Raw genomic sequence first — 23,692 nt, 5'->3', positions numbered from 1 at the left:
GGTGTGCCTATGGGCTTGACCTTCAACTGACTATTAAGTGATGCAAGCATTGCTAATACCTTTGTGGCTTAAACATGTGGCAAACGATGCTTTAATAACGTCTCTGAAGGACACAGCCCTGCTCCTGCCCAGGTCGCCTCGCAAGAAGCTGGAGGCTCCAATCAGAGGCTGTGTCTGTGGCAGGTGGTCCACTACTGGGGGTCAGCTTCATCCTCCTGAAACCGACTTTAGCTGCAGCAACAGCTGAAGGGTTACTCTTAGGCTCTAGGTCTCTCTCTTTCTCTCTCTGAGGCTAGGTACCTTTGGTTTTAAAATGGAATAGGTGGGGAGCATGAAGGCAGTGCCTTGGGTCTCAGAGAACTGCAGGTCTGCGAGTGTCTCCATCTGGGGCAATGGGCTGCAGGGCACATTTTGAGTGGCTGCTTCTGGTTCTGCTGTGACGCTTGCATAGGCCGCCCCATTCTCCTTGAGACAGATGTCACTGGAGGCTTCAAGGCTTGCAGGGAGGGGCTGGGAACCTGGGAACTGCCGGGACAGGTCAGAGCTGCATAAGGCATACGAAGAGCACTCCCAGGCCAGGCTTTACAGCACTGTTAGTGCCGTGTTCCTGCGGGGGGGGGGGGGGGGGGCGGTGTCTCCTGATAGGTAAATACCCTAAGGAAAGGACACACCAGCTCAGTCTTGGGGGCAGCAGGGCCCCATCCACACGCCACAAAACACCAGTTTCAACATCATACAGAACTGAGGAGCTGCTATCTGCTAGAGACGAAAGGGGGAGCAGTGCTTTCCACCCCCAAGCACACCAGCACAGCCTTCACGTCGCAGGGGTCCATCTCCTGGAGGGCAGCAGCACAGACCCTGACCAGGTGGGAGGCACCCTCTACTCTGGATGCAGTGGGTGTGGTCCTCTCTCCCACATCCTTTCACTGATGGGGAGGAATGAAGTCCAAACCTAGCCCTTTCCTTCTCTCTCGAGGTGGGCACAGCTCCCTAGGGACAGATGCCTGGTTCTTCTCTGCTTGAGGTACACAGTCACTGGAGCTGAAGTCCTTCCCACTCCTGTTCCTTAAACTCCTTCAGTCAGTGCAGCTTTTGTCTCAGACACTCCAGAGGAAGGGGCAGGGTAAGAGTGAGGGGCAAGAGGTAAGCCCACCTCCCAACTGAACCAGAGCAAGGCAAGGAGGCCTGCTGACCCTCTCCCTGCCAAAAATACTGTCATTTTCCAGAAAGGAGCCAAGCCCAGCTCAGCAACTGACAAGGCTGAGGTGGATGGGTTGGGGGCCAGGGGAGGCATCTGGCGAGAAAGGCATCCTTCGGAAATACGTTGGCCCAGCCGCGGTTTGAATACTATAGCTTTTCTATATGTTCGTTTACGGATCAATCCTTTTTTTGCCTATCTTTGCAGTTTCCTGGGGGAGAATCCACCTATTCTTTCTTTTTTTCCAGGGACATTTCTTCAAAAGGAAAAGAAAATGGAGATGTTGGGTCTGGAGGAGAAGACCCACAAAGCAAAAATAAAGACAATGAGTAAGTACCGTAACCAACAGAAACTGGTGAGTGTGTGTGTTGAGGTCAAGGGCAGGCAGTGTGGGTAGAGGCTGGGGGTGGCTGTGAGGCTGAGCAAGGGACCTGGGCTCCCTCCAGCTGAGCTTAGCCATGGCTCCAGCTTGCCCACCGGTGGCACCCCGGGGGGGGTCATCGGGAGGGGGCTTGCGGTTGGCTGGGTGGTCACTGGTCCTCACAGCTTGGCAGACTCCCATGTTGTACCCTTGTCCCTGAAGGTGGTGGCGGCTTTGTGGTAGGTCTGCAGCAGCTCGTCTCCCCCTCTCCCCTCCTTCTACTTGCAAAGTAGTGGCTGTGCCTGGGGGGCTCTGTTAGGCCAGAGAATAGATGGCGTTGACAGGAGATGTGGCCTCTGAGCTTTCGTTGCCCTCTGTCTCTTCCTTGTCCTTTTTGACTGTGTACTGGCCGATGAAGGAGCCGTCCTCATTGAACTGTCCCTCGCCACCCTCGCCATAGTCCACCAGGCTGTCATCACTCTCCTGCTGCTTGATGGTGCCATCCAGGGACGTCTGGCTGCCCTGCAGGGGCTTGTTGTCCTCGTCACTGGATGGAGAGAGGACAGAGAGTCAGGGCTGGCCCACCCAGCGCAGCCCAAACCCAGGCCGGGCGGAAGAAGGCCTCCAGCCTATTGCCAGGCATGCATACCACACAGCTCAGAGAGGACGGGACCTCAGGGATGACCCAGACCAGCCCTCACTCCCCTCCCTGTCGGGCCAGTTCTGCAGAAGGGAAGCTGAGGCCTAGAGAGGACGGCATCGTCTCCCAGGCGAGGGGCAAGCTGGTGCAGAGCTGGCAGGGACCCACACTCCTGGACGCCGGGCCTGGGGTCCTCTCCGGGAAGCTGGGTCGCTCTCCGGGGTGGAAGCAGGCAGAGGACGCCACCCCATGGTGAGGCAGAGCCAGCCGCTTGTAGACCAGGGGGACAGGAAGGGTCAAAGAAGGGTAGTCGAGGACTTGGAGTTCTGGTCCCACGTGTGTCACTGTGTGGTTCTGTGGCCTTGGGAAAGCCCTTCCTTCTCACTGGGCCTTAGTCCCTCCATCAAGAGGGTTCAACTAGCTTTGACTCTCCGTGATCTGTGACTCTCTCTGGAAAGACTCTGCCCTTGACAAAAAGCAAGGGTCTGGGCCTTAAAGGGACAAACCTCTCCCTGCCTTTCCCCTTCTCTGTCTTGGTGGTGTTCCTCTCAGCTCTGGTTTATCCACAAACAGATGCTGTTGCTTCAGGGCTAGCAAGTGATGGAGGGAGGAGGGAGGGGCATGCAAATGAGATAGGAGGGGCCAGCAACTTGAGACAAAACCAGCAAGGCTCAGAGGATCCAGCTCAGCCCCCCTCTGAGGCCCCAGGTCCTGCCCTTAAGCTCCTCTCATGCAAGGAGAGCTGGTAGTTAAAGTGGCATCTACCCACTGGGGTGCCTGCTGTGCCCCCAGGAAGTGAGATACCCCGAGTGGGCCAGCATCTGCTCAGGCACCACATCCCTTCCCCTGGCTCTTTTAGGCTCAGAGGCGGGGACCAGGTGCTGCTGGCTGCACTTCAGAGAAGAGACAAGGTCCCGGGCAGGGGGCAGCCGGACCAGCAGTGGGCATCTGGGTCCCGGCAGGCAGGACCACAGCGGTGCCAGGCAGTCTGAGCAGACACCCCCCACCCCCACTCCCCTGCCCCAGGCCACACTTAGCCCTTCCTGGGCTTGTGGCAAACCACCGGCTGAGTTGCCATGAGAGTGGGCAGTGAGTTCTCACTTCTAACTGCAGTGCTGGTCAAAGACAGCTGTCGGGGGAGGGCCGCGAGCCAGAGGAGCTAGGCATCAGGAGATGGAAGGCTATTAGCCCACTGCCCCCATGAGCGGCCCCGTTACCCTGCTTAACTGTGTTCTCTGACGGCAGAGCTGTGGGAGAGGCAGCTGAGTGAGGGAAGTGGGTGTCTGGGGTTATGTTGTATTTGTTCAGGGGGTGGAATTCACATTTTGAGAACCAGCAGATTCTAATGACCAGGCTCCTTGCCCCACTTGCCAGTCTTTTTCACAGGCACCCTCTCCCCAGGGCCCTCCACTCCCCCTGCAGGGGAGTGACGATTGTGTCTATGTGGTTCTCGGGAATTCCAGGCCCCCAAGCTAAATGCAATCACTGAACAGGGTGGCCCAGTGGGGGTGGGAGGGGTCCTTAGTGTGTCAGGTTCTCGTGGGGAAAGAGGATCTAGGTCTGGAGAGAACAGATCTCTCCTAAGGGAAGCCTGAAAGAAACCCAGTGACTGTGGCCCCCTGGTCCAGCCACCTGTTAGCCTACCTTCCAGGAGACCTTCGAGGACCAGGTGGCCAGACAAGGGAGAGAGAAGCAGAGAGAGACACACCAGAGAGGTGCTTGGGCAGCGAGGTCCCAGACGAGCAGGGTGAGCCAGCCCCCCAGCCTGTCCCGCCCAGAAACTTGGCTTTTCCTCTAATGTATTAATTTCTCCCCTTTCCCAGTTTCGGACTCTTGGACTCATCCAAGTGGGGGCTCTAGGATGGATGCCGCAGGCCTCCCCAGAGCCAAAGCCAAGGGGTGTGTATGTGCGTGCGCGCATGTGTGTACATGCGTGTGTGTGGTGTGGAATCCCGTGCGTGCGTGCACCAGTACATGTGTATCCAGCCTCAGTGTCGGTGGGTCAGGGGGTTGGGGTGGTGAGGAGGCAGGTGTTTTCGCCCAACAGCTTTGGTGTCTGGTGGAGGAGAGGTACCTGAGGAAGTGGCTTCTCATAGCGCAGGTTACCTGGCCCTGTATTTGCGGAGGTCCTCACCCTTCCTCACGCTGCACTGAGGGCCTGGGGAGAGAAGGCCCAGGGCCTTTGGAACTGACGGCCAGAGGACAGCTCCTGGCCCATGGGGAAGCTGGGCCCCACCAAGGGTGCTGAGAACAGCCTGGGGAGGGGTCTCTCGTGCTTGTTCTTTGGGAGGCTACTGGGGATGCATGAATTGGATGGATAGACAGGGTCTATAAGCCGCCAGACAGGCTCCTGTGTGGGCAGTGGCTCTGCCGCCCATTGATCTGATCCTGTTTGAGAGGCTGCTGATGGGCAAAGTGGCGGAGGCCCAAGATAGGATAAGGAGAGGTCAGAGGAGGATGGGGTGACCTGGCCCCAGAGAGTGACTTGGTGGGGGTGGGGAAGGAGGGCTCCAATCAGAACATTTCCTCCCTTTGCACTTGGCCTGGGAACGAGACCTCCATGACTCATCCTGCACCATTCCTTTACTCAAAGCATACTTGCCAATAAAATGGACAGATTACAACTTTTGTTAAGCCAGATACAAAGGCCCGTCCAGATCTGAGAGGGAGCATGGGCATAAGACAGTGGCAGTAGCTGGACGCTGGTAGCTGGACGTTGGGCCCCTGGGCTCTCCAGTTCTGCACTAGCTCACTGAGTGGAGAGTACAGGAATCTTCCAGGTCACTTCCCAGCCTGGGCCTTGGTCTTCTCATCTGGGACGCAGGCACTGGACCAAATGCCTCTCCAAGGCCTATTCCAAGCTGCAGCCCAGAGAAGTCATTCTAGTTCCTGGGGAAAAGGCCTAGAACACCCCCCCACGCCCCCTTCATCCCTCACCTAGTTGAGTTTTAAAGACAATACAACTTCCCCAGGTCATCATCTTCAGAGTTAAGGTGGGGTGTAGTCAGAGAGGAAGCTGAGAGCAGAGCTCATTTCACAGCAAGGGGGGCCTGGGTGCGCTTTCAGAACGAAAAGGTGGAAACACACATACAAAGAATGCGATAAATCTGAGTTGTGCAGTTGAATGAATGAAATGCTGTTCATCGAATGAGTGTAAGTGTGTTGGGCAGTGCTCCCTGTCCCCGGGGGGATGGGGGGTGCTGTCGCAGAGGCAGAGGTGACAGCCTGATGGGAGAGGACATCCGTGCAGGAGCGTCTCAGCCCAGCTGAGCAGCTCTGAGGGAAGGGGGCTGCCTCGGGGGGCGGTGAGGAGAACCCACCTGACAGGGGGTGCTCTGTGTGAACAGGAGTCAAGGAGATCGCGCACCTGTAATCAAAGGAGCCATCCTCTTCTTTGGGGTCTTCAGGGCCAAGGGGAACATCCTTCTTTTCTCGCACTTGGTCAGTAAGGGAAGCAAAGACACAGACGTGATGACTGAGCGCGCTCCTGCTCTGCGGGGCCCCGAAGTACAGCCAAAGGAGCCGCCTCTGGGTTCCGTGACTCTCCCTCTTAACAAGGCCCCATCCATGCCCCCCTTGTTCTTGCCTCCCACAGTTGATCGGGTGCCAAATGAATTCTGCTTCCTCCTCCCCGTCACTGGGGCTTTTCTTACATCTCCACTGACAACTGAAATCTCCCCCCACCCGGCTCCCCACCACCACTCCACAAGGTCTTCTCCAAACACCAAATGGATGTGATCCTTGGCGCCTTTCTTTTTTTCTTTTTTTTTGGCTGCGGCACGTGGCATACTAGATCTTAGTTCCCTGACCAGGGATCGAACCCATGCCCCCTGCAGTGGAAGCGCCGAGTCCTAACCACTGGACCACCAGGGAATTCCTTGGCACCTTTCTTAATCTGGCTCCATGTTATAATTATTTGTGCACATTTATTTTGCCTGAAACAGAATGCTAGTTCTTTTCTCGAGGGTGGGGACTGTGTGTTTCTTCAAAGCTCCTAACAGAGTGCCCTGGGCAGACAGGACACGCCACACACACCTCTGGAATGGAAGGTGCTCTCTTCACTGTGACCTCACTTGTTTGTGCGACTCCCTCTTCCCACACCTCCTCTGTGATGCGTCAGCGTCCCTCCCAGGCCCTGTCTTGTGCTGTGATCCTCCTTCTATGCCAGCTGCACTGTCCTTGAGGGAGAGGTCACCTCTCCTTCTAGTATCCTTAGCACCCAGCACAGAGCCTGGCACACAGCAGACACTGAGGTGAGTGACTTCATTTCTTTCTGAGGTACGAGGCAGGATAATCATCCCTATTTTAGGGGAGGGAAGCTGAGGCCTTGAAGATGTCACGTAACTAATTAGCAACTAAACAAAGTTTAAGGTGGAGACTGGAGCCCTGGTCTCAAGGCTCCTGGTTCACTCATCTTCCTAATGGATGGCAGGCTTCCCTTGGAGCTGGAGGAAAGGAGATTAGCTGTAAGAAGAACTTTCTGGAACAGGCAGAGGAAGGCTCAGAGTTTATCTGATCAGTTCTCAGGTGCATCAGTTCCACCTGGAACAGAGGGTAAGCTCAGAAAGGCTGCCCCTCTCCTAACTCTGCCTTTCTCCCTTACAGAAGAAAACCAGTCCCAACACAGCACAACAAAGTGAAAGAAAACATCATTCACCAATAAAGAAGTATAATTTCCTGCCCTCCCTGACTTGAAGGAGAGGCATTAACTCTTTAGAATCCTAGGGTCTGAGGGCACACGGGCCAGGGGAAGAAAATAAAACAGAATCTCCTCTCTCTTTGCGTTGAGTTTTAGGGGATCGTGGAGGAGGATGTGTTCACAGAGATGCAGAGAAGCCGGCACTTGGGGAGCATGGGGTGTGTCTGGCGATGGCTTTGGGGGCAGGGAGCAATTTCATTGTGCAATCCAGCCGGATTTTCACTCTCAGGGTCATCCATTATCCTGTCTCCTGTCACCCTACCCACTCCATCACAGACAGATGGCTTTCTCATCCCTGTTTGAAAAACAGTCAATATTTCCAGAAACAAAAAAGCCAGAGGTCCTTGTCCTTGACCTTGGTTTGTCTGGGCTGGAGGATCTTCAGGCCACAGAAGAGAAATACTACTCTGGGACTCAAGAAAAGCTCAAAGCCCTTTAAGGACTGGGGGTCCCTCTCAGTGCAACCCACCCCTCAGCCTCTGCCTGCTCCTCATGTAGGAGCATCTGACCCTCTGTTGGTGTATCTGTGATTTCAACCCAGCCATGCTGAGAGCCCAGCTCTGCGGCCTCTCTCATGCATGTGCTTCTTCCATCCAGACCTCTCTTCACTCCGGTCTCTCTCTTACGGTTACAGAAAATGCATCTCTCCTTCCCACTTCACTGGGACATAGGATCCTAATGAGATTCAGGCTGAAAAAAGCCAATTACTGAGCAGATGGGTGGTGAGTCAAGGGGAGGGAAGGTCATTCTTAACGGGAGCCAGGGTTCTTTCCATCTCCTCTCTGGCTGCCTGGACTCCTCCATCCCCCCACCTCAGGCGAACTTAATTAACTCAAGTGCTTTCTGGCAACTCTAAGATGCACAGAACAGGCAAGAGGACCATACGTCCGAGCTTGGCAAGGACCGTGCTCACTGAGAGGACGGAGCTGCCTGGACCTGGCAGGGGACCTGGTGACTCGCAGGAAAGCCTGCGGGCCCTGTCCCCCAAGCCCACTCCCCTGACACATCTTACCTGGGTACTTGCCGCCTCGACTCCTCTTGATGAAACAGACGATGAGCAGGATCAGCACGAGGAGGGCGACGGCGCACATGAGCCCAATGAACCAGCCCTGGGTGGCGATGTCCGCCTGGTTGTTGGTGTAGGCTGGCGGGGGAGGGCCAGAAGCACACATGCGGTGAATGATTCACGTGGGAGGAGGGGAGGAGGGGGCGGGGAGGGAAGAACTTCAGTTATTTCCTGTCCAGGTTCCTCCTGCAGTCCAACGGTACCACCCAGCAGCTCTCCGGCCCAAACTACCCTACCCTACTACAGGGACAAAGAGAAAATAATTCAAAAGTCAAGGTCAAAAGGTCAGAAAAGAGGCACAGGAAAGGGGTCCAGGGAGCAGAATAAGCAGCAGAAGGCTGAACAGGCCCTTTAGGAGGGGAAGTTTCCTGAGGATGAGGCACGGCACTCTTGCAAACGCGATGGCTGGGCACAGCCTGGTGGGGAATGAGGGAAGGCCAGGGATTCACTATGATTTCCCACGAATGAGCCAGGGGTGAGCCGGCACGCTACCCGTCAGGGAACAAGGTCAGCGGTCACATGGTGAAACCCCTGGAAGAACGCCTTCGCAGGCCTGCACAGGCACAGAGCAGCGGCCTGTCCCACCAGTACGGCCCTGAAGCCAATCGGGCTTCCCGGCAGTGGGTCGCAGGTGGGGTACAGTTCCAGGATGCCCTGTGCTTCCTCGTGTCTCCCCAACTGCACTGTGGGCTCCCTGACAGCAAAGACAGTCCCTGTGTGGGTAGCCCAGATGGGCCGGTGGCGAGGTTAGGGCCAGGGCTGTGCCTTCAGCACACCCCATGCTGCCTCTTCCAGACCACTTCCATACGTGGAGGCCCCTGTGACAGTGGACCCCTCGCTGTCCCTGCCTGGACATGTGGAGACCTGTCTCAAAGTGGGCAGACACCTTCATGACGCGAGGGGCAGATGGGCGGGCCTGGAGACCAGAAGCAGATCGGATGGTGTCCTGGAGGACCAACGGCTAAGGTTAGAGATCAGAAGGGCTGGGGTGCGTAGGAGTCACCTGCCCTCCTCCTTTCTATGGACTGGAGAACAAAAGAAGCAGCCTTCCACGGAAACCACGACGCGGAGCACAGGAAGGATCACGGGGGCAGAACAGACCCTGGGTAACCCTGGGGCCAGCAGAGCGAGCGGAGTGGCCTCTGGGAGAGCCAGACAACAGCAGGAGTGCTGAGAGCCACGCAGCCAGAGCTGAAGCTCGGGGCCTCCTCGGGGAAAAGCACAGGCACAGAGGATGGACCCCGGGCCCGTGCTGTACTCTAGGGTCTGCAGCACACACCATTTTGTGGGGCACGTATCTGGGTGCAGTCTACCCTTTGCTCTTCTTGGACAGAGAAACTGTCTTTATAGCGTTCTCAGCATCTAGCCAAGGGCATTGCACCAAGATGGGTCTCCATAAACAATGAAGACTGATGAACAAGACCTTCCACGCTCTCTGTGCTCTGGCTGCCCAGGCAGCCTGGGCTGGAAAGCAGCTGAGTCCCATGGGAACATGGCTGTGACTACCCTGATCCAGGTACACCGTGGGGCAAGTCCCATCCCTGCTTCCAGAGAGGTCTTCCTAAACCCCATGCAGGATCAGATCACTGCCTCACTTCAGCCTCCAATGCCTCTCATGACTGTTAGGAAAAACCGTCCATTCCTTATCCTGATCTGCTGGGCTCCATCAGCCCCATCTCCCACCACCCTGGACACTCCAGCCGCACTGGCCACTCCCACTCCTGCCTCAGGGCCTTTGCATCTGCTGCTCTTTTTTTCAGATGGCTGCCTCAGCAAAGGTCATCTCTTCAGAAAGGCCTCCCTGGAACTTCCCAGCTAAGGCAAAAGCCCTCTCCCCCACCCAGCCACTATCTGAGGGCTCCAATTTATCCTCTTCATAGCACTTATAACCATTTGCTACCTTACTACTACTAACAGTTTACACCTATAAGCACTTCCTATGGGCTGGCATGACTCCAAGTGCTTTCCCATGATTGTCTAATTTAATCCTCACAACAACCCCATAAGGTGGATTTTTACTATTACCCCTATTTCACAGGTGGGGAAACTGAGGCACTGAGGTTAGTGATTTGCTTAGGGGCCCAGGGCTGGTAAGTGGTAGAGCTGAGCTGTGACCCCTGGCTGTCACAGCTTGAGTCTGTGCTCTTCACTGCTCCACTCTCATCTCTCCACCCAGAAAGCTCGCTCCTTGAAGGAGGGACTGTCAGGGCTACTGTCGTCCCCCCAGTGCAGGGACACAGCCTGGAACATAGAGGCACTTGATTCACATCTGCTTCCTGACTTCCTTCCCTTCGCTCAGTCCACTCATCCTCTTGGCCTGATGGGGTCTCTGCTTCCCTCAAACTCCACGCTGCCCTCCCTTCTGCATCACCCATTCCAGCACGTGACTCAATCGCCAGCTGTGGGTCCCCTTGGCAATTACTGCATCTTTTTGTGCTTGCCCTGAGCTTTGCTGGAGGAAGATGAAGACCCAGGGCCCTCACAGATTCATTAAGTCATACTTCAACTGGACCTTCGCTGCAGCCTGGCCACCCTTCCACTCCTTTCTCACTGCCCCTCCCAACTGCTCCCCCTCCCCCTCTCGCTGCCCCCATGTGACCCTCTTTCTGAGTCAGTGTCTCGGTGTCGAGCTCACCTGCTCCACTCTGGAGACCACTGAAACCTCACAGCCTCCATGACTGTCCCTTCCTTCTGTGTCCAGTAGGGCTCTCCTCTCTCCCCTCTGAAGGGACCCAATGCCTCACCTCCTTGGTGGCTCAATCCTGCAAGGATCTCTGAAAACTCTAGCATTTTCAATTTCTTCCTCTGTGCTGTCTCCTCCCTTCTGCTGTTAAACACATTGAAGCTCCTTGTATCTTAACACAAAAAACCCTTGAGGAACCTGGCAGACTTTTTGGCTCTAGTGCATGCACTGTCCTCTTATAGGTAAACTCTTTAATCTTCCATCATCTCCAGTTCCTGCCAACTCCTTTCTCCGCCCCCAAGACGCTAACCTCGAGCCCCTCTGTACTCAGTGCTCATCCACCATCACTGAGGGCATCTTTCCCAGACTTACCTCGACACCCGTGACTCTTACTCTCACCTGCCCTCCAGTCCTGCCTTTCCGACTGGTGATCCTTTTTTCATCTCTCATTGTCCTTCCAGCCGGTTCCACACTGAGGGCTTGCTCCTGACATTTCCTTGGATGGTCCCTCTGCCCCCTTCTTGCCCCCCTGCTTCTGCCAGTGGCTTCACGACTCATCTCTAAGGGCTATCGTTTTACTCCTTCCAAAATGTCTCTCATATTCATGTCACTGCCCCATTCTAAAGGAGTCCCCTCACCCCAGTGTCCACCAGATCCCAAGGATACAATGACACATCATATTATCATGTTCCCAGAACACTTCCATCATGCCAGGTGCTCTGGTCTTCCCCTCCCTGCATCCTTCCCATCCTGCCCCAGAGAGCCTGGATTGCCACCCTTCTTGCACTCCACCTTTCCACATTCTACCCACTCCTTCCTGAATCTCCCATTCCTCCAGCTCACACCAATCAATGAACTCCCACTTCACCCCTATTTACTCTGCACAATGTAACATTTAATTGCTCTGTTTCCTGGGTTCTGATGTCCAATGATACTATTAAGGCTTGAGAAAAGAGGATTCCTTGGGCCCCCTCGTACTTAGCATGATGCTGGTCACCTAACAAGCAGTCACTGACTACTTACTGATTAATGACCAATTTAATCCTAATATACTATGGTTAACCTGGGGTATCTCTTTCATTTTCTCCTGATACCAGCTGGAGGGTCACATGGATATTGGTTTGACCACGTGCCACCTGGGCACTGGGATGAAGGAGTCACTTCAACTTGTGTTTGGATGGTGGTCACCACCTTTTGCAGAGAAGTTGGTCTGAATGTCTGCAGTGACCTGTTTGCTCCACCATCTTGCTGATGCTGTCTCCCACGAGACTCCTTTCTCTTGGGAGAGAAAGTCACAATTCCAGGGAAAGTGGCCATATGGGCAATTTAGAAATTAAATGTAGCTTACTATTCCTGACAGCACCATGTAAAGTTCAAATGTTACCTTCAGTCCTCACTGAAAAGATCAAAGAAATTTCTGTGAAGTTTGGACACAGAAGGCTGTTCAAAACCAAGTAAATTTTATAACTATGTTTGGTGATAGATGTTAACTAAACCTATAGTGATAATCATTTTGCAGTATATACACAGATCAAATCATTATGTTGTACGCCTAAAACTAATCAGTGTCAATGATACACAAAAACAAACAAAGAAACCAAAAACCCAGTGGGATCTGGGGTAAGGTGGGCTCAACCAGACCCCATCAAAATGACTTAGTTTCTCAAGAATCAAAAGAAATTTAGGACATGATCTCACTCACAATGTGACCCCACACACAGACTCTGAGAGGAATAAGGCGTTTTTGCAAGGCTTTAGGGCAGTTACATTTGTCTGCTAACACCACTCTTAATCGATCCGTTCAACATGTTTCCAGATTCCTAATGGACACAGTAATAGCAACATTCCAAGACCAGGGTATATTTACACTCACCACCTTTGCTGTAGCTCACGGAAGCAAAACAGCACCTGTTCACTGGGTACACACAGGTCCTAATGACTCTTACTCTGGCCTAGAGGCCATATTTTGTGTGCCTTCCACACCACACCCTACAATCCTGCTCAGAAATGGGCAATTCACCTGCAAGGCAGACAGTTCCCATAACTCCTAACTCTAATCAGGAGGAAATTGGTTTGGCCATTGGAGAGAGGCCAGTCACTCAAAGTCAGCAAAAAAATTATATTTCAGAAATAGGGCAGATGAACAAGTATGACAGGGATGGGCTTTCTTCAAATGCAGTTTAGCTTGGCTGCTCTCACTTAAGTGTCACTTTACACCTTTCCATCTTCACCTCGCTCCATCCTGGGTTTCTCCCAAACACAGCAGAAAGAGGCCAAATACAAGTAGGTCCCCTAATGTCCCTCCTCCCGGAGTCCCTGAGGTCTAAGGCAGTTTGCTGTCTGTCTCGCTGGCCCCCGTCAGCCCCCCATCCCACCCGCCCCAGGACGTAAGAGCTGGCAGGCCTCTTGGAGTCCAGGGTTATGTGTTTGTGGTCCCTCGGGTCTCTTTGGCTTCAGAAGCTTCAAGAAGGTGATTAACTTCCTGTGTGGGATCTTTCTGGTGAGAGTCGGGGAGCTTGTTAGCATTCCTTATGGTTTTCTTCCATTTCCTGCCTGAACCACTGTAGCATGTTTGAGTCTATAGACTACATTGATGGCCTGTGGTTGCCTAAATGACTAGTGGTTGGGCCCAGAGATGATCATAAACTTACTTTGATGAGACACAGGGACCTGGGAGATTGTGTGAACTTGACTCTGCAGTCCAGCCACTCCTTTGTGTGTTTTCAAAGGATCTGAACACACACTCACAGACACACATGAACTTCAGAAAGTGGAAATCTTTTCCTTCTCTATGTGGTTTGCACATAGTCGTTTCCAGCCAGCCAGTGAGGTAAGTGAGCAGTGTGTACTCAGGGCGAGGGTCATACCTGCCCTCTCCAGCTTGCACTGGGAGGAACTGGGAAGACATGCAAGTGCTGAGGGCCTCAATCACTCTGAAAGCAAGTTATGGGATCAGTTTCTCCACAGCAACCACAGGAAAAGAGATATGAACATCTGAGTCAATATTCAGAAGTGTATTATCAATCATTAGTATTATTTTTCTGTATTGCATGTTTCATATCTCAAAGCAGATTGGGACATACCCCAGGGCAGGGGCTGGTCCTTTTTGCTCTGGCTCTTTCTCCCCAACCCTCACCCACAGTCCCAGGGCTCAGCTCTGGGAGAAGCCAAAGTCTGAAAGGAGGCTGAGCTGGCTTTTGCTGCAATCCCTAGGATGGAACGCTATCCTCAAATCTCATCTTCGCTTTCTGCCTCTCTGCTGGACTCAAGTTTGTAATGAGCAAAATCAAACGCACGCACTGGTGAGAAACAGCTTGGGGCCCCGACTGGGTCAGACAGAGTCCGGCCACCTGCTCTGCTTGGTCAACTGTCCAGTCCCCTGGCCTGGCTCCCAGGATGACCTGGCTGCTCACGGACATCCTGCCTGAGTTGGCCTGGTTAGCCTCAAGCGGGCAGCCGGACTCTCAGACTCCCCGAGTCTTGATGGCATGGGCATGCACAGGACAGGCAGAGACACACAGAGGAGGCCGGGACGCCCAGACCAGGAGGCACCAGGCTAGAAGGGGTGGAGTGAGGCCCTTATACACATGGGCAGTGACTCTCAAGATGCAAGCTACCGAGATCAGCCTCGTCAAGCCAGGCACAGGGAGAGTAAAACATACTTAAGTCCACATTCAGAAGTTCATATAAACCATTGTGTGTTTTTTCCTTTATCCTGTGTCTAGTAACCTGCATCTGATTAGGACGTGCCTTGAGGCAGGGACTGGTGCTTTCCTCTCTCAGTCTCTTTCCCCACACTCATCCTTACCCCAGGGCTTAGCAAACTGGCCACTTGGCTAGCTTGCCTGGCTGATTTTAAAGAGACACACAGACAAACAAGCAAGTGTCCTCACGGTCTCCAGACTGCCAGCCACCCTGACCAACAGAGAGATTTCTGAACCTTGTATCCTTTACTGAGCCCCAGTTGGTATAAGTGAAGAAGCTTCTCTATCCACAGCCCTGATAGATCCAGAGCTCTTTTAGGATTAGAAAGCTTCTTCCCCTCCCCAGTACGACCAAAGGTCAACTACTTTTAAGCCATGACAAACTTGGGGCAAAATTAAACCAAAACAACTTGTGTAACACACTTTCGAATTTTTAAACAACAGATGACAGTGGCAAGGCAGTGACATACATGCTGATCCTTGGTTTGGTTCCTGGGAGGATTTTTGGGTCAAGACCCTTGGGTGGCCTATCCCCTAACCCCACGTGCGAGAAGGAAGCCCCTGTGCCTCCGAGACACACTGCCCCCTGACCCACGTACAGGGACCACGTCTGCATATACACCAAGACCTTGTGGTTCAAGCACAGTGGAGGCCAGGTGGTCTCCCCTGCCCTCATTCGACAACACCTCCGTTCACCTCTGACATTCCACTCATCCCCACAGGGTCAGAAGCATGGTTTCCTATCTACTGGCATGCACTTTTGGCTCGTTTTATCTTCCTGGGAGCTGCAGACTGACATATAAGAAGAACCGAGCCACGTCATGCAAGGTGAGGAATGGGAGGATGAGTCTTCTTTCCGAGGAGAAGAGACAAGCAGGAAGCCGACAATGAGAACAACATGCCCCATGCTTGTAGGGGACGGCCAGGCCAGATCCCCTCTCACCTGTACTGGTCATAAAGGTGATGACGGTACTGCTGATGCCCTCGTTGTCCCGGGAATAAACTCGCAACGTGTATGTCATCCCGGGATAGAGGTCTGTCAGCTGTATGGGCTGGGCCTGGGCCTTAACAGGGACAGTTTTTTTCGTATGGTTGCCTGGGGAACAGAAACCTCAGTCAGCCTAAGGCTGGGCACGAGGAGCTGGAGAGGCAGTGCTTAGGCTCCTGGGCACCTGTCAAAGGTAGAAGCATGGAGGGTGGGAGAAGGGGCCAGGCTGTCTTGCAGACCTGGAGGTCACCGGGCAGCTCCACCAGCTTTCTCACATGCTGACTCTCCTACACAATGGCCCTGCAGCCTAGGACACTGTTCCCTCTCCTAAAGTTTTCTGTCCTCACCCCAGTCTTAAGCACTTAGCACATCATGACCTGCTTCCTTAAGCTCTCAGGGTGTCAGCCAGCGCTCCGTTAACCTGGAGAGGGTCAGAGAGCCAGTCAGCATCCCTCACAGTAACCGGAGGCCAGACGGCCTCTGCTTCTCAGCTCTCACTCCTGGTTTCCCCTCTCATTTCTCGCTGCGTGGTGAACTCACACATCAGGAGAAGCGAGTGCCTGGGTGTCTGAAAAAGTACGGACCAAACTAGGAATTCTGGATTCTGTGGATGTGAATCTCTCTCCAACCGCAGACAACTAAGAGTTGGCTTTGTTCTCCCTCAAAGAGCTTCGGGTGGATTTCCAGCACAAGCCAAATAGGCCAGCACGGTGGGTCTGAGCCCTCAGGAACAGGGGCCTTCACTCAGAGAAGGCAGACAGCCTGACCACACTGTACAGCCTCACAAATCTGGACGCTTGCTCCCAAGATCCAGTAAAGAATGAACAGCTCAGCTCGAGCCACCAGCTGAGACGAGGGACCCTGGACGGTGTCTCTGACCTGTGAGCAGCTAGTGACCCTCTGTGAGCAAAGCACAGCTGAACCCCAAGTCTGGACTGGCCCAGCCTGTCTAGGGGAGACTGCTGAGAATCTGGATCCTGAATTAAGGAGATCCAAGCAAAGGTGAGATCTGGCTCATCTGGGGGCCACCAGAACCCTCATCCTGGGCAGGAAATGGACGAAGGGCCCCTCACCCAGGCCGCCCCCACCGCAAGGCACCCCTGGACCTTCACTAACGGCCGCAGAAACCCCTTCCTCCTCCTCGAGTCTGCTCTTCCTACCACGCTGCTGCCTGAGCACATGGTGACTTCGTTAAGCCACAGTGAAGCGGCTAGAAGGCCTCCCTGAGCCTGAGGGAGCGCATGGGATCTCTTTAATGGCATCTCCGCCACCCGCAAAGAATGCTTACTGTCGATGTACTCAACCACAAAGTCAGTTCCGGGCCCGAAATTGTGCTTCCAGGTGATGTTGGCCCATTTACTGTTGGGGAGCACTGTGACGTTCCAGATGGACTGCTCATCGGGGGCTGGTGGGGGGGTTAGAAGAGGAGTTAGTGGTGAGGAGGGAGGTAGCACCGGAGATGCACACACACACACACACACACACACACACACACACACACACACACACACACACACACGCGGGCAGCTAGGAAAGGGGAGAGTAGGAAGTGGCTGTGTACAGGGCCCGACGGAGCTCCAAGCTGCAGCCTTGGTAGCCAGGCTATGTACGAGCAAGTACAGTCAGGAGGACCCGTAATGTGAGCGAGAGCCGGAACCTATGTGTCCACGTACGTGGGAGTAGGAATGAAAGAGTGGGTTTGATCCAAGCCATTGGAGGCTCTAACCTGGGTTTATTCCCTGTTTAGGTCCCTTGTCGTGGATTTGAACAGTGCAGCGAAAGGGGCCGGTGAAAAGCCCCATTAGCTAGGATGCAGATGGGGCGGGAGAGGTGTGCCAGCCTCTTTCCCCTCAACGATAGACATTCTACAGGAAGGAGAGAGGGTATCTTGAAAAGCCACTCGAGAGTCATGATGAGATTTGCAGAAAGGACAGGACCAAACAGGGGAAAGCCTTAATGGCATCCTGAAACTGGAGGTGGAGAATGGCAACCTACACGGGTGACTCTGGTCTGAGGAGCCCCTGGGGTCATTCTTGGTCAACAAGATGCTGAATTGCTGAACAATGGCCTCAGATTCTCTAAGGGGACTTGGGGCCTAAAACCCCAGGTCCCCAAGTACGAATCCTTCCTCTCCCTTTCATGGGCTAGAGGGGACCAGAGAAGATAACTCCTTCTTGACACCCAACGTTCAGTGGTCCAGATACCAGAAGAATCCTGCTCTGTTGTCTTCTCAGCACTGTATCTTTGAGGCCTGATCTCTATGTAACACAGAAGACATTAATTATCTAGTTCCTATGAGCTGGGAGCTACTTTATCAAAGCCATCACCCTGTCTGAAACCACAGCCTGTGGACAGGAGAATGGCACTAATCTTCAAACGTAATCATCTTTCAGGCATCCCAGCGGTCTGATTACCCCATTTCCCAGCAAAGATTTAATAGTGGAATAGTAGCATGAAGCCTTATATTTCAAAGACTTTACAAGTGTGGCTCCTCTATATTTTATTAGCATGCAAGGGGGCACTCTCACCGACTCACTTGTCAAAAATAAATGAATAGAGTACATTTGTGATGCATTTATTCATTATCTATTTGACATGTGACTGAGTCTGCAGGGCTGGGGAAGTGATAAAAGATCTCCTGGTCTCCCCTTCAAAGAAACACCTTCTCTACTACAACCTTGTCAGTTGTCAGTTGCCCCAGGTGAATATGATTCATTTTAGAAAGAGATTCCATTGATGGTACCAGGCATTCTCCGTGGGGAAGGCAGAAGGCAGCCTTCTTTACTGATCTGCCAAAGGTTTCCACTGTATTGGCTGCTTTAACTCAGCCCAAATCCCAGCTCCTTAGAATCTCATGGCTCTTTCTAGTGGGAATGAATTATGATCAGTTATGATTTGGGGACTTGAGATTTTTCCTCCTCAGCCCTGGGCCCTGGAAATAGCCAAAGGATTTGGGTTTGGACAGTCTGACCACCAATACAACCCTGGCCCAAATCTGACTGTCTTAAAGGTAATGGAGATTGGGGCACTATTAGATAAGGGCAAGCAATGGGAAACCAAAATGATTTAGAGGTGGGAGCTGGAAGAAGGCACTGCCATCTAGAGAGACCAAGATGACAATCACTAAAGAAGAGAAAAGCTCAAAGAAAGGCACCAAGAAGGAAAGCTATCAATTACTATAAAAACAAGAGGAAGAAGTGATGGGAAGCATGGATTATCCTGTCAGCTCCTGGGATGTGAGACTTAAGGAGTATCCCTTGAAATCTGAAAAAGACAAGTTAAGGACAGAGAAAAAGTCCCATTTCACCACCCAAAAAAGTAAACTTAGGAAACATTTTGTCCTAAGTTGTAAGACACGATAAAGATGAACTTTCATTTTGAAAATCCTGGACAACAGAGCCACTCTGCTGCATTGAGGGAGATGAGGATGTTGAGGGGAGCCCCCGAGCTGTAAGGATAAGGTCAGAGTGTGGCCAGGCCCCCGCAGCATCTCAGGCTCAGTTAGCAGTTGGGATGTGGGAGTCCATAGGCTAGTCCTCTGTGGCAGCAAGGCCAATCCTTCCAGAAGGAGCAAGACCCACTCCTGTCTTCATTCTTGGTACATCTCTTCTGTGAACTCGGAGCATTAAAGTGGGGCACGGAGGCCCATCTGAATGCAAAAGAAGCCTCACTCTGGACCCAAAGAACACCCAACACCAAACTGCCAGTGGCAGCTTCTCATAGCCTAGCAGGTTTCTCTCAGCCAACTTTTCCCTACAGAGCATGCTGTTTAAATTCTCGTTATTGCAGCTTTAAAGCAAATCAGTGTTTTCAAGGTCTGAGGAGCATAATGTCAGCTACGTATCACGTGTCTCCCCTTATGGCTCACACAACTCCATGTAATTGGATTAAAGAAGATACTCACACATGCATTAAGCCTCTATCCTCATTCAAGTGCTGAGAGAAGAGGGGTGGGATGGGTGACAGTGAGGCCTCGGAAGGCGAAGGGACTTGCCCAGGAAACAGAGGGGGCCTACAATTCTACAGCTGCTGGAGGAGGGTTCTGGGTGCTTCCTGCCAGCCCTGCCGGCTACATCGTGCTGACTTTACAGCTGGCCTGTGGGCTCCACAAGCTAGAGGCCCTCCCCTCCGTGGTAAAAAGAGTGTTTGATGTCAGTTCTTAGAAGTACTGCTGGATTCCCGAAGGGGTCTCCTCATGCTGGAAGAACGGAGCTTCCTGGCCTGGCTGCGTGATGCAGGAACAGCACATTCTCTGGGCTCAGCAGGCCAGCCCTGGGATCGATTCTTACCACGGGCCCCTAGAAAGGCTGCGGTTTTCCCTCCGTGTGTATATCTGGGGGTGTGGGGAGAGCCACAGAGTACTCTCTGGCATTACAGGACTCCTGGGTAATACCATTGCCTGGAAGCTCTGACTAGAAAAGTCTGTAAGTGCGCCTTTCGGGGAGAGGTGCAAGGGAGGCGCAGGGTTCTGGGGACAGAGCCGCCTGGCATGGCTGGCCACTCCCCAGTCCTCGCCCTCTGCTGCAAGGCTGGGGCATCATGGCGGAGACAGGAAGCCTTCCCAGGCTGGTTGGCCAGTGTCAGGCCCTTTCCTTCCCCACTCTCCCCCTTCTGGAGCGCTCAGCCCTAAGCTGATCCCTCAGCATGTGGTTGGAGGCAGCCCTACAGTCTGGGGCCTGGGGGCCCTCTGTTAAAGAACAGGGATCCGAGGTTAGGACAGGGGCTCTGAGCAGTGGAGGCCACCACAGGGGCAGGTGCTCTGTGCCTCTAGGCCACCAGACTGAGAATCCAGCCTCCTGTGCTTTCAAAGCGGAAACAAAGGGAGGTGTTGACCAGCACCATCTCAGACCCCCCTCCTATCTGGGGAAGCCTGTGGGTGGAGGCACGGGAGCACGGATGATGGGCAGTACCGGATTCTTGAATCTTAGTCCTGGTGGTGGTGGGAGGACTCTCCGTGGTGGTGGCGGCGGCAGTGGTTGCAGTAGTAGTGGCGACGGTGGTGGTGGCGATGGTGGAGGGTGCGACAGTTGGGATGGTGGGGACTGTTGTGGCTTCGGTGGTGGCAGCAGTGGCAGTGGCATCAGTACTGCCCACCGTGCCCGTCACACCCACCGTGGTCGGGGGCGACGTGGGAGGAGCTAAGGGGGAAATGTAAAACAGCCAAGTCTGGTCGGTGTGGCCGTCCCCAGCCTGGACACACGACCCCACGTGCAAGGCAGGCAGCCCGCAGAAGAGATGGAGCTTAGTGACCAGAAGCCTCCCCGAGCAGGATGGACTGGGTCAGACAGGTCGCCGTGAAAGAGAACAGGACCATGGCAAGGGAAGAGAATGAAGCCTGTGTGTTTCATTTTCTTCTCATGGTCTGTGTGGCTCAAAGCACCAGCATGCACACAGCCAAGGGCGGTGATGAAGACAGGACGCATACCAAATCACTCAGACCCCAGGGATAACATGGATTCCCAGGTCAAGCACCACCCAGCACAGGCCAAGCAGCATCGCTTGGGTCCAGGCCTGGAGCCCCGGCCTTGGAGGTGGGCAGGTTGCGGGGCCCTGTCCTGCAGGAGCACCAGGAAGCCTGCCATTCCCAACCATTCACTCCAAAATTACCCCCTCTCCTGCCTGCTTGAGTTCTACCACCACCCAAACCCAGTGACAGAGGGAGAACAATCCCCACTCTGTGGGCAAGACTTGCACCTTGGTTCATCTTTCCTGCCTCCACTGCCACCACCTCCCCAGGTTCTCAGCTCTTGTTCATTCCCTGGCCTCTCCTCCCTTCTTCTCTGCCCAGCGACGGTCCTTCCTGCAGATTACCTCAATCCATCCTGACTTGTAGTAACTGCCTTTCTCTCTAGGACATCTGGGGTCTGGGCACCCGAAGCCCTTTCCCTTTGATTAGAATGTGGGAGAAGGGCACTGATGGACTCACAGTGTGGCCTGCGCTCAGTAGCACCATCTTCCCAGCGCACAGTAGATGTAGAAAGCCCAGGACACGAGTGAGGCACAGGCTGGGCTGCTCTTTTGCATAAATCTTCAGAGAAGTTCAAATCTGCACTACCTCTTACTTCTCATCTCCCATCCAAAGCTACCCTTTGTTGTTGGTCAGCCCTAAGGGGCTAAGTCTACCGTGACAACATTTCCATAGACCGTCTTTCCTTCTACAGAAGGGTTGTGGACACAAACAAAGGGCTGGCCTATTACTCTTTAGTTCCAGTATTGCTGAAGCTGAGGGTATGAGAATGATGGGCAAATCAGAGAGAGACAGAGCTGCCTCTCCTCCTTGACCTCTATCTCCTGTGATCTGACCACAGTCTACTTTCTAGTGTCACTGCTGATGGGCAGAAGGCAGTGATGTTAAGACCTAAGTAGGTAACTCTGACTTTCAAGGAAGAGTGATATCCTACCTTATCTCAAATCTGCAGAAGATCAGGAAAGTACTATCCCCACTCTCCAGAAGGGAGCCAGGGCAGGGAGGGAACCAGAGAGAAAATTGCCAGAAAGCCTTTCTCAAGAAAGAATCAAGAGATCCTAAGTCTTCTCAACAAGAGCCTGACCAGCAAAAGCTCTTTCATTCCCCCGGGACTCCAATATTACAAGTCCCCATAGAGAAGGAGGGACTGTTCCCGGGATCCCAGTCACTTCCCTATTTGTAAGATCAGAGGCATGATTGGGCCTGAGGGTGCTGACCACAGAAGTCACGCTGGACAGCTGACTATGCCCCATGCATTCCAGAGATTCCTGGACAAGGTCAAGGCAGACAGCGCTATATTCCCCAAACCCCAGTCAACTCGCAGACATCAGGAAGGGCGGGGGGCGGGGGGGGGGGAACGTGCGGTGGGAAAAACTCTCCCTCTCACAGTCAGTATTCAAGGATGTATTTCAGTCCAAGGTGGCCCCAGGCCTGGAATGCAAGCTCAGTGCTGTAAGAGCTCAGCCTGAGGAAATTCGCCTATCCCACCCACCAAGAGACACACACACACACACACACACACACACACACACACACGGGCCTGAGAGATCCACAAGGCAAAGGTGAGCTCCCTCTCAGGCCTGATGCCTGGCAGCTCCCGTGGCCACGGAACACGCATGGGCTTTTCCTGCTGTTCTGAGCTGCTGGAAGGAACCCTGAGAAGCTATTTTGTCCATCTGGATAGGACTGCTCTGCTTTGGCTCCTTATCAGTAGTGTATTTTCTAATAATTTCTGGCAAGTGCAATGTTCACAAGGTTCCCCTTTGCTATGACTATTTAAAAGGCGTCATCAAAAAACTGAAAATCCCTTCAAAGTTAAATCATCCCACTCTGTGCAGTGCAGAGACGCGGGCTTCCCTTCCTATGCGCGCAGTGGTGCTGCATTTCCCAGCCCCCGGAAGCTATTCGTACTCTCACGTGGGCCCTGGTCCTCATACAAGCAGGTACGCAAGCTCATGCTCACACAGGGCCTACAGCCAGGCCCACACGCTTCTCTGGGCGCTCCAGCGAGCAGCCCTAGAAACGGAGATGCTGAGAGAGGCCAGGCTAGGGCGAGTTTCTTCCTGGGTCCTGCTGGGCAGAGACAAGAATGAGCAATGACTGAGGATGCTTCCACACTCTCCTCCCCTCCCTCTGCCAAGTGTGACAGGAGGAAGGGTTTTCTTTGATGATGGCTACCTAGATGCTTTTCCTTCAGCTCAGCAGCAACAATCAGGTATTAGTGAGAGGGGACCAGAAGGGAGTGGGAGGAAAGGAGGCACTTCCCAGGCGTCCTCCCAGAGGGTCCCCAGCACTGGAGGCACAGTGGAGAAGGCACCTTGGCTGGCTGAGGTCACAGCTGGTAAATCAGCATCCTCTCCGGCCTACTCATCAGCTGTGTCTATTGTCCCAGGGTTGGACAGGGCAGAGAGACTGGGAGGGCAGAGGCAAGAAGGCAAGGCTCTGAGGGAAGGGACAGAAGAGTCAGGTGAGTGAATTGTTAGTGAGTTGTTATAGGTGGGAGGGGAGGGCAGGTTTTCCACGGGAAACTGTCCAGCGCTCAGGTCTAAGGGGATTCAGATGATTTCAACCCCTGGGGTGGGGTGGGGGTAGCAGATAAATGGGGAATAAGGCCCAGAAGCGGGGCTTATAGTCAGAGTGGCCCACAGGCTGGACAGACTCGTTGCTGGGCTAGGGTGTCATCTTCAGCCACAGCAGGAACTATGGGCTGGAGAACCACCCTGGTCACTGCCCAGTGGAGACCACTAGCCTGGCAACCGAGAGTAATGGGGAGTCACAGCGGGCCTGGAGCTGGAAGCACAGGACCCCTACCCGAAGGCAGTGTCAACCTAATGGGTTACCTAATGCACACGGGAAGGCACCCCAGCTATGGCCAAGGGTTCTCCA

At 53.6% G+C, this 23,692-nt stretch overlaps 1 protein-coding gene across 1 annotated transcript in view; it reads right to left on the bottom strand.

Annotated features, from left to right (window-relative positions):
• Nucleotides 1–689: 689 nt before the first annotated feature.
• The window catches only part of NFASC (neurofascin), a 188,944-nt gene continuing 165,941 nt past the window's right edge, over nucleotides 690–23,692 (bottom strand). The window contains exons 27-32 of the mRNA XM_068538469.1: nucleotides 20,250–20,477; nucleotides 16,628–16,744; nucleotides 15,295–15,447; nucleotides 7,911–8,042; nucleotides 5,567–5,636; nucleotides 690–2,106 (exon numbers count right to left, since the gene is read on the bottom strand). Of these exons, the coding sequence (XP_068394570.1) occupies nucleotides 1,875–2,106; nucleotides 5,567–5,636; nucleotides 7,911–8,042; nucleotides 15,295–15,447; nucleotides 16,628–16,744; nucleotides 20,250–20,477 (932 nt within the window). The 3' untranslated portion in view covers nucleotides 690–1,874. The remainder of the gene's footprint in view (nucleotides 2,107–5,566; nucleotides 5,637–7,910; nucleotides 8,043–15,294; nucleotides 15,448–16,627; nucleotides 16,745–20,249; nucleotides 20,478–23,692) is intronic.

The sequence above is a fragment of the Eschrichtius robustus genome, chromosome 3 (genome assembly GCF_028021215.1).
Source record: "Eschrichtius robustus isolate mEscRob2 chromosome 3, mEscRob2.pri, whole genome shotgun sequence".
NCBI lineage: Eukaryota > Metazoa > Chordata > Mammalia > Artiodactyla > Eschrichtiidae > Eschrichtius > Eschrichtius robustus.
The sequence above is the reverse complement of the archived record's forward strand: the minus strand, read 5'-3'. Positions and strand labels throughout refer to the sequence as shown.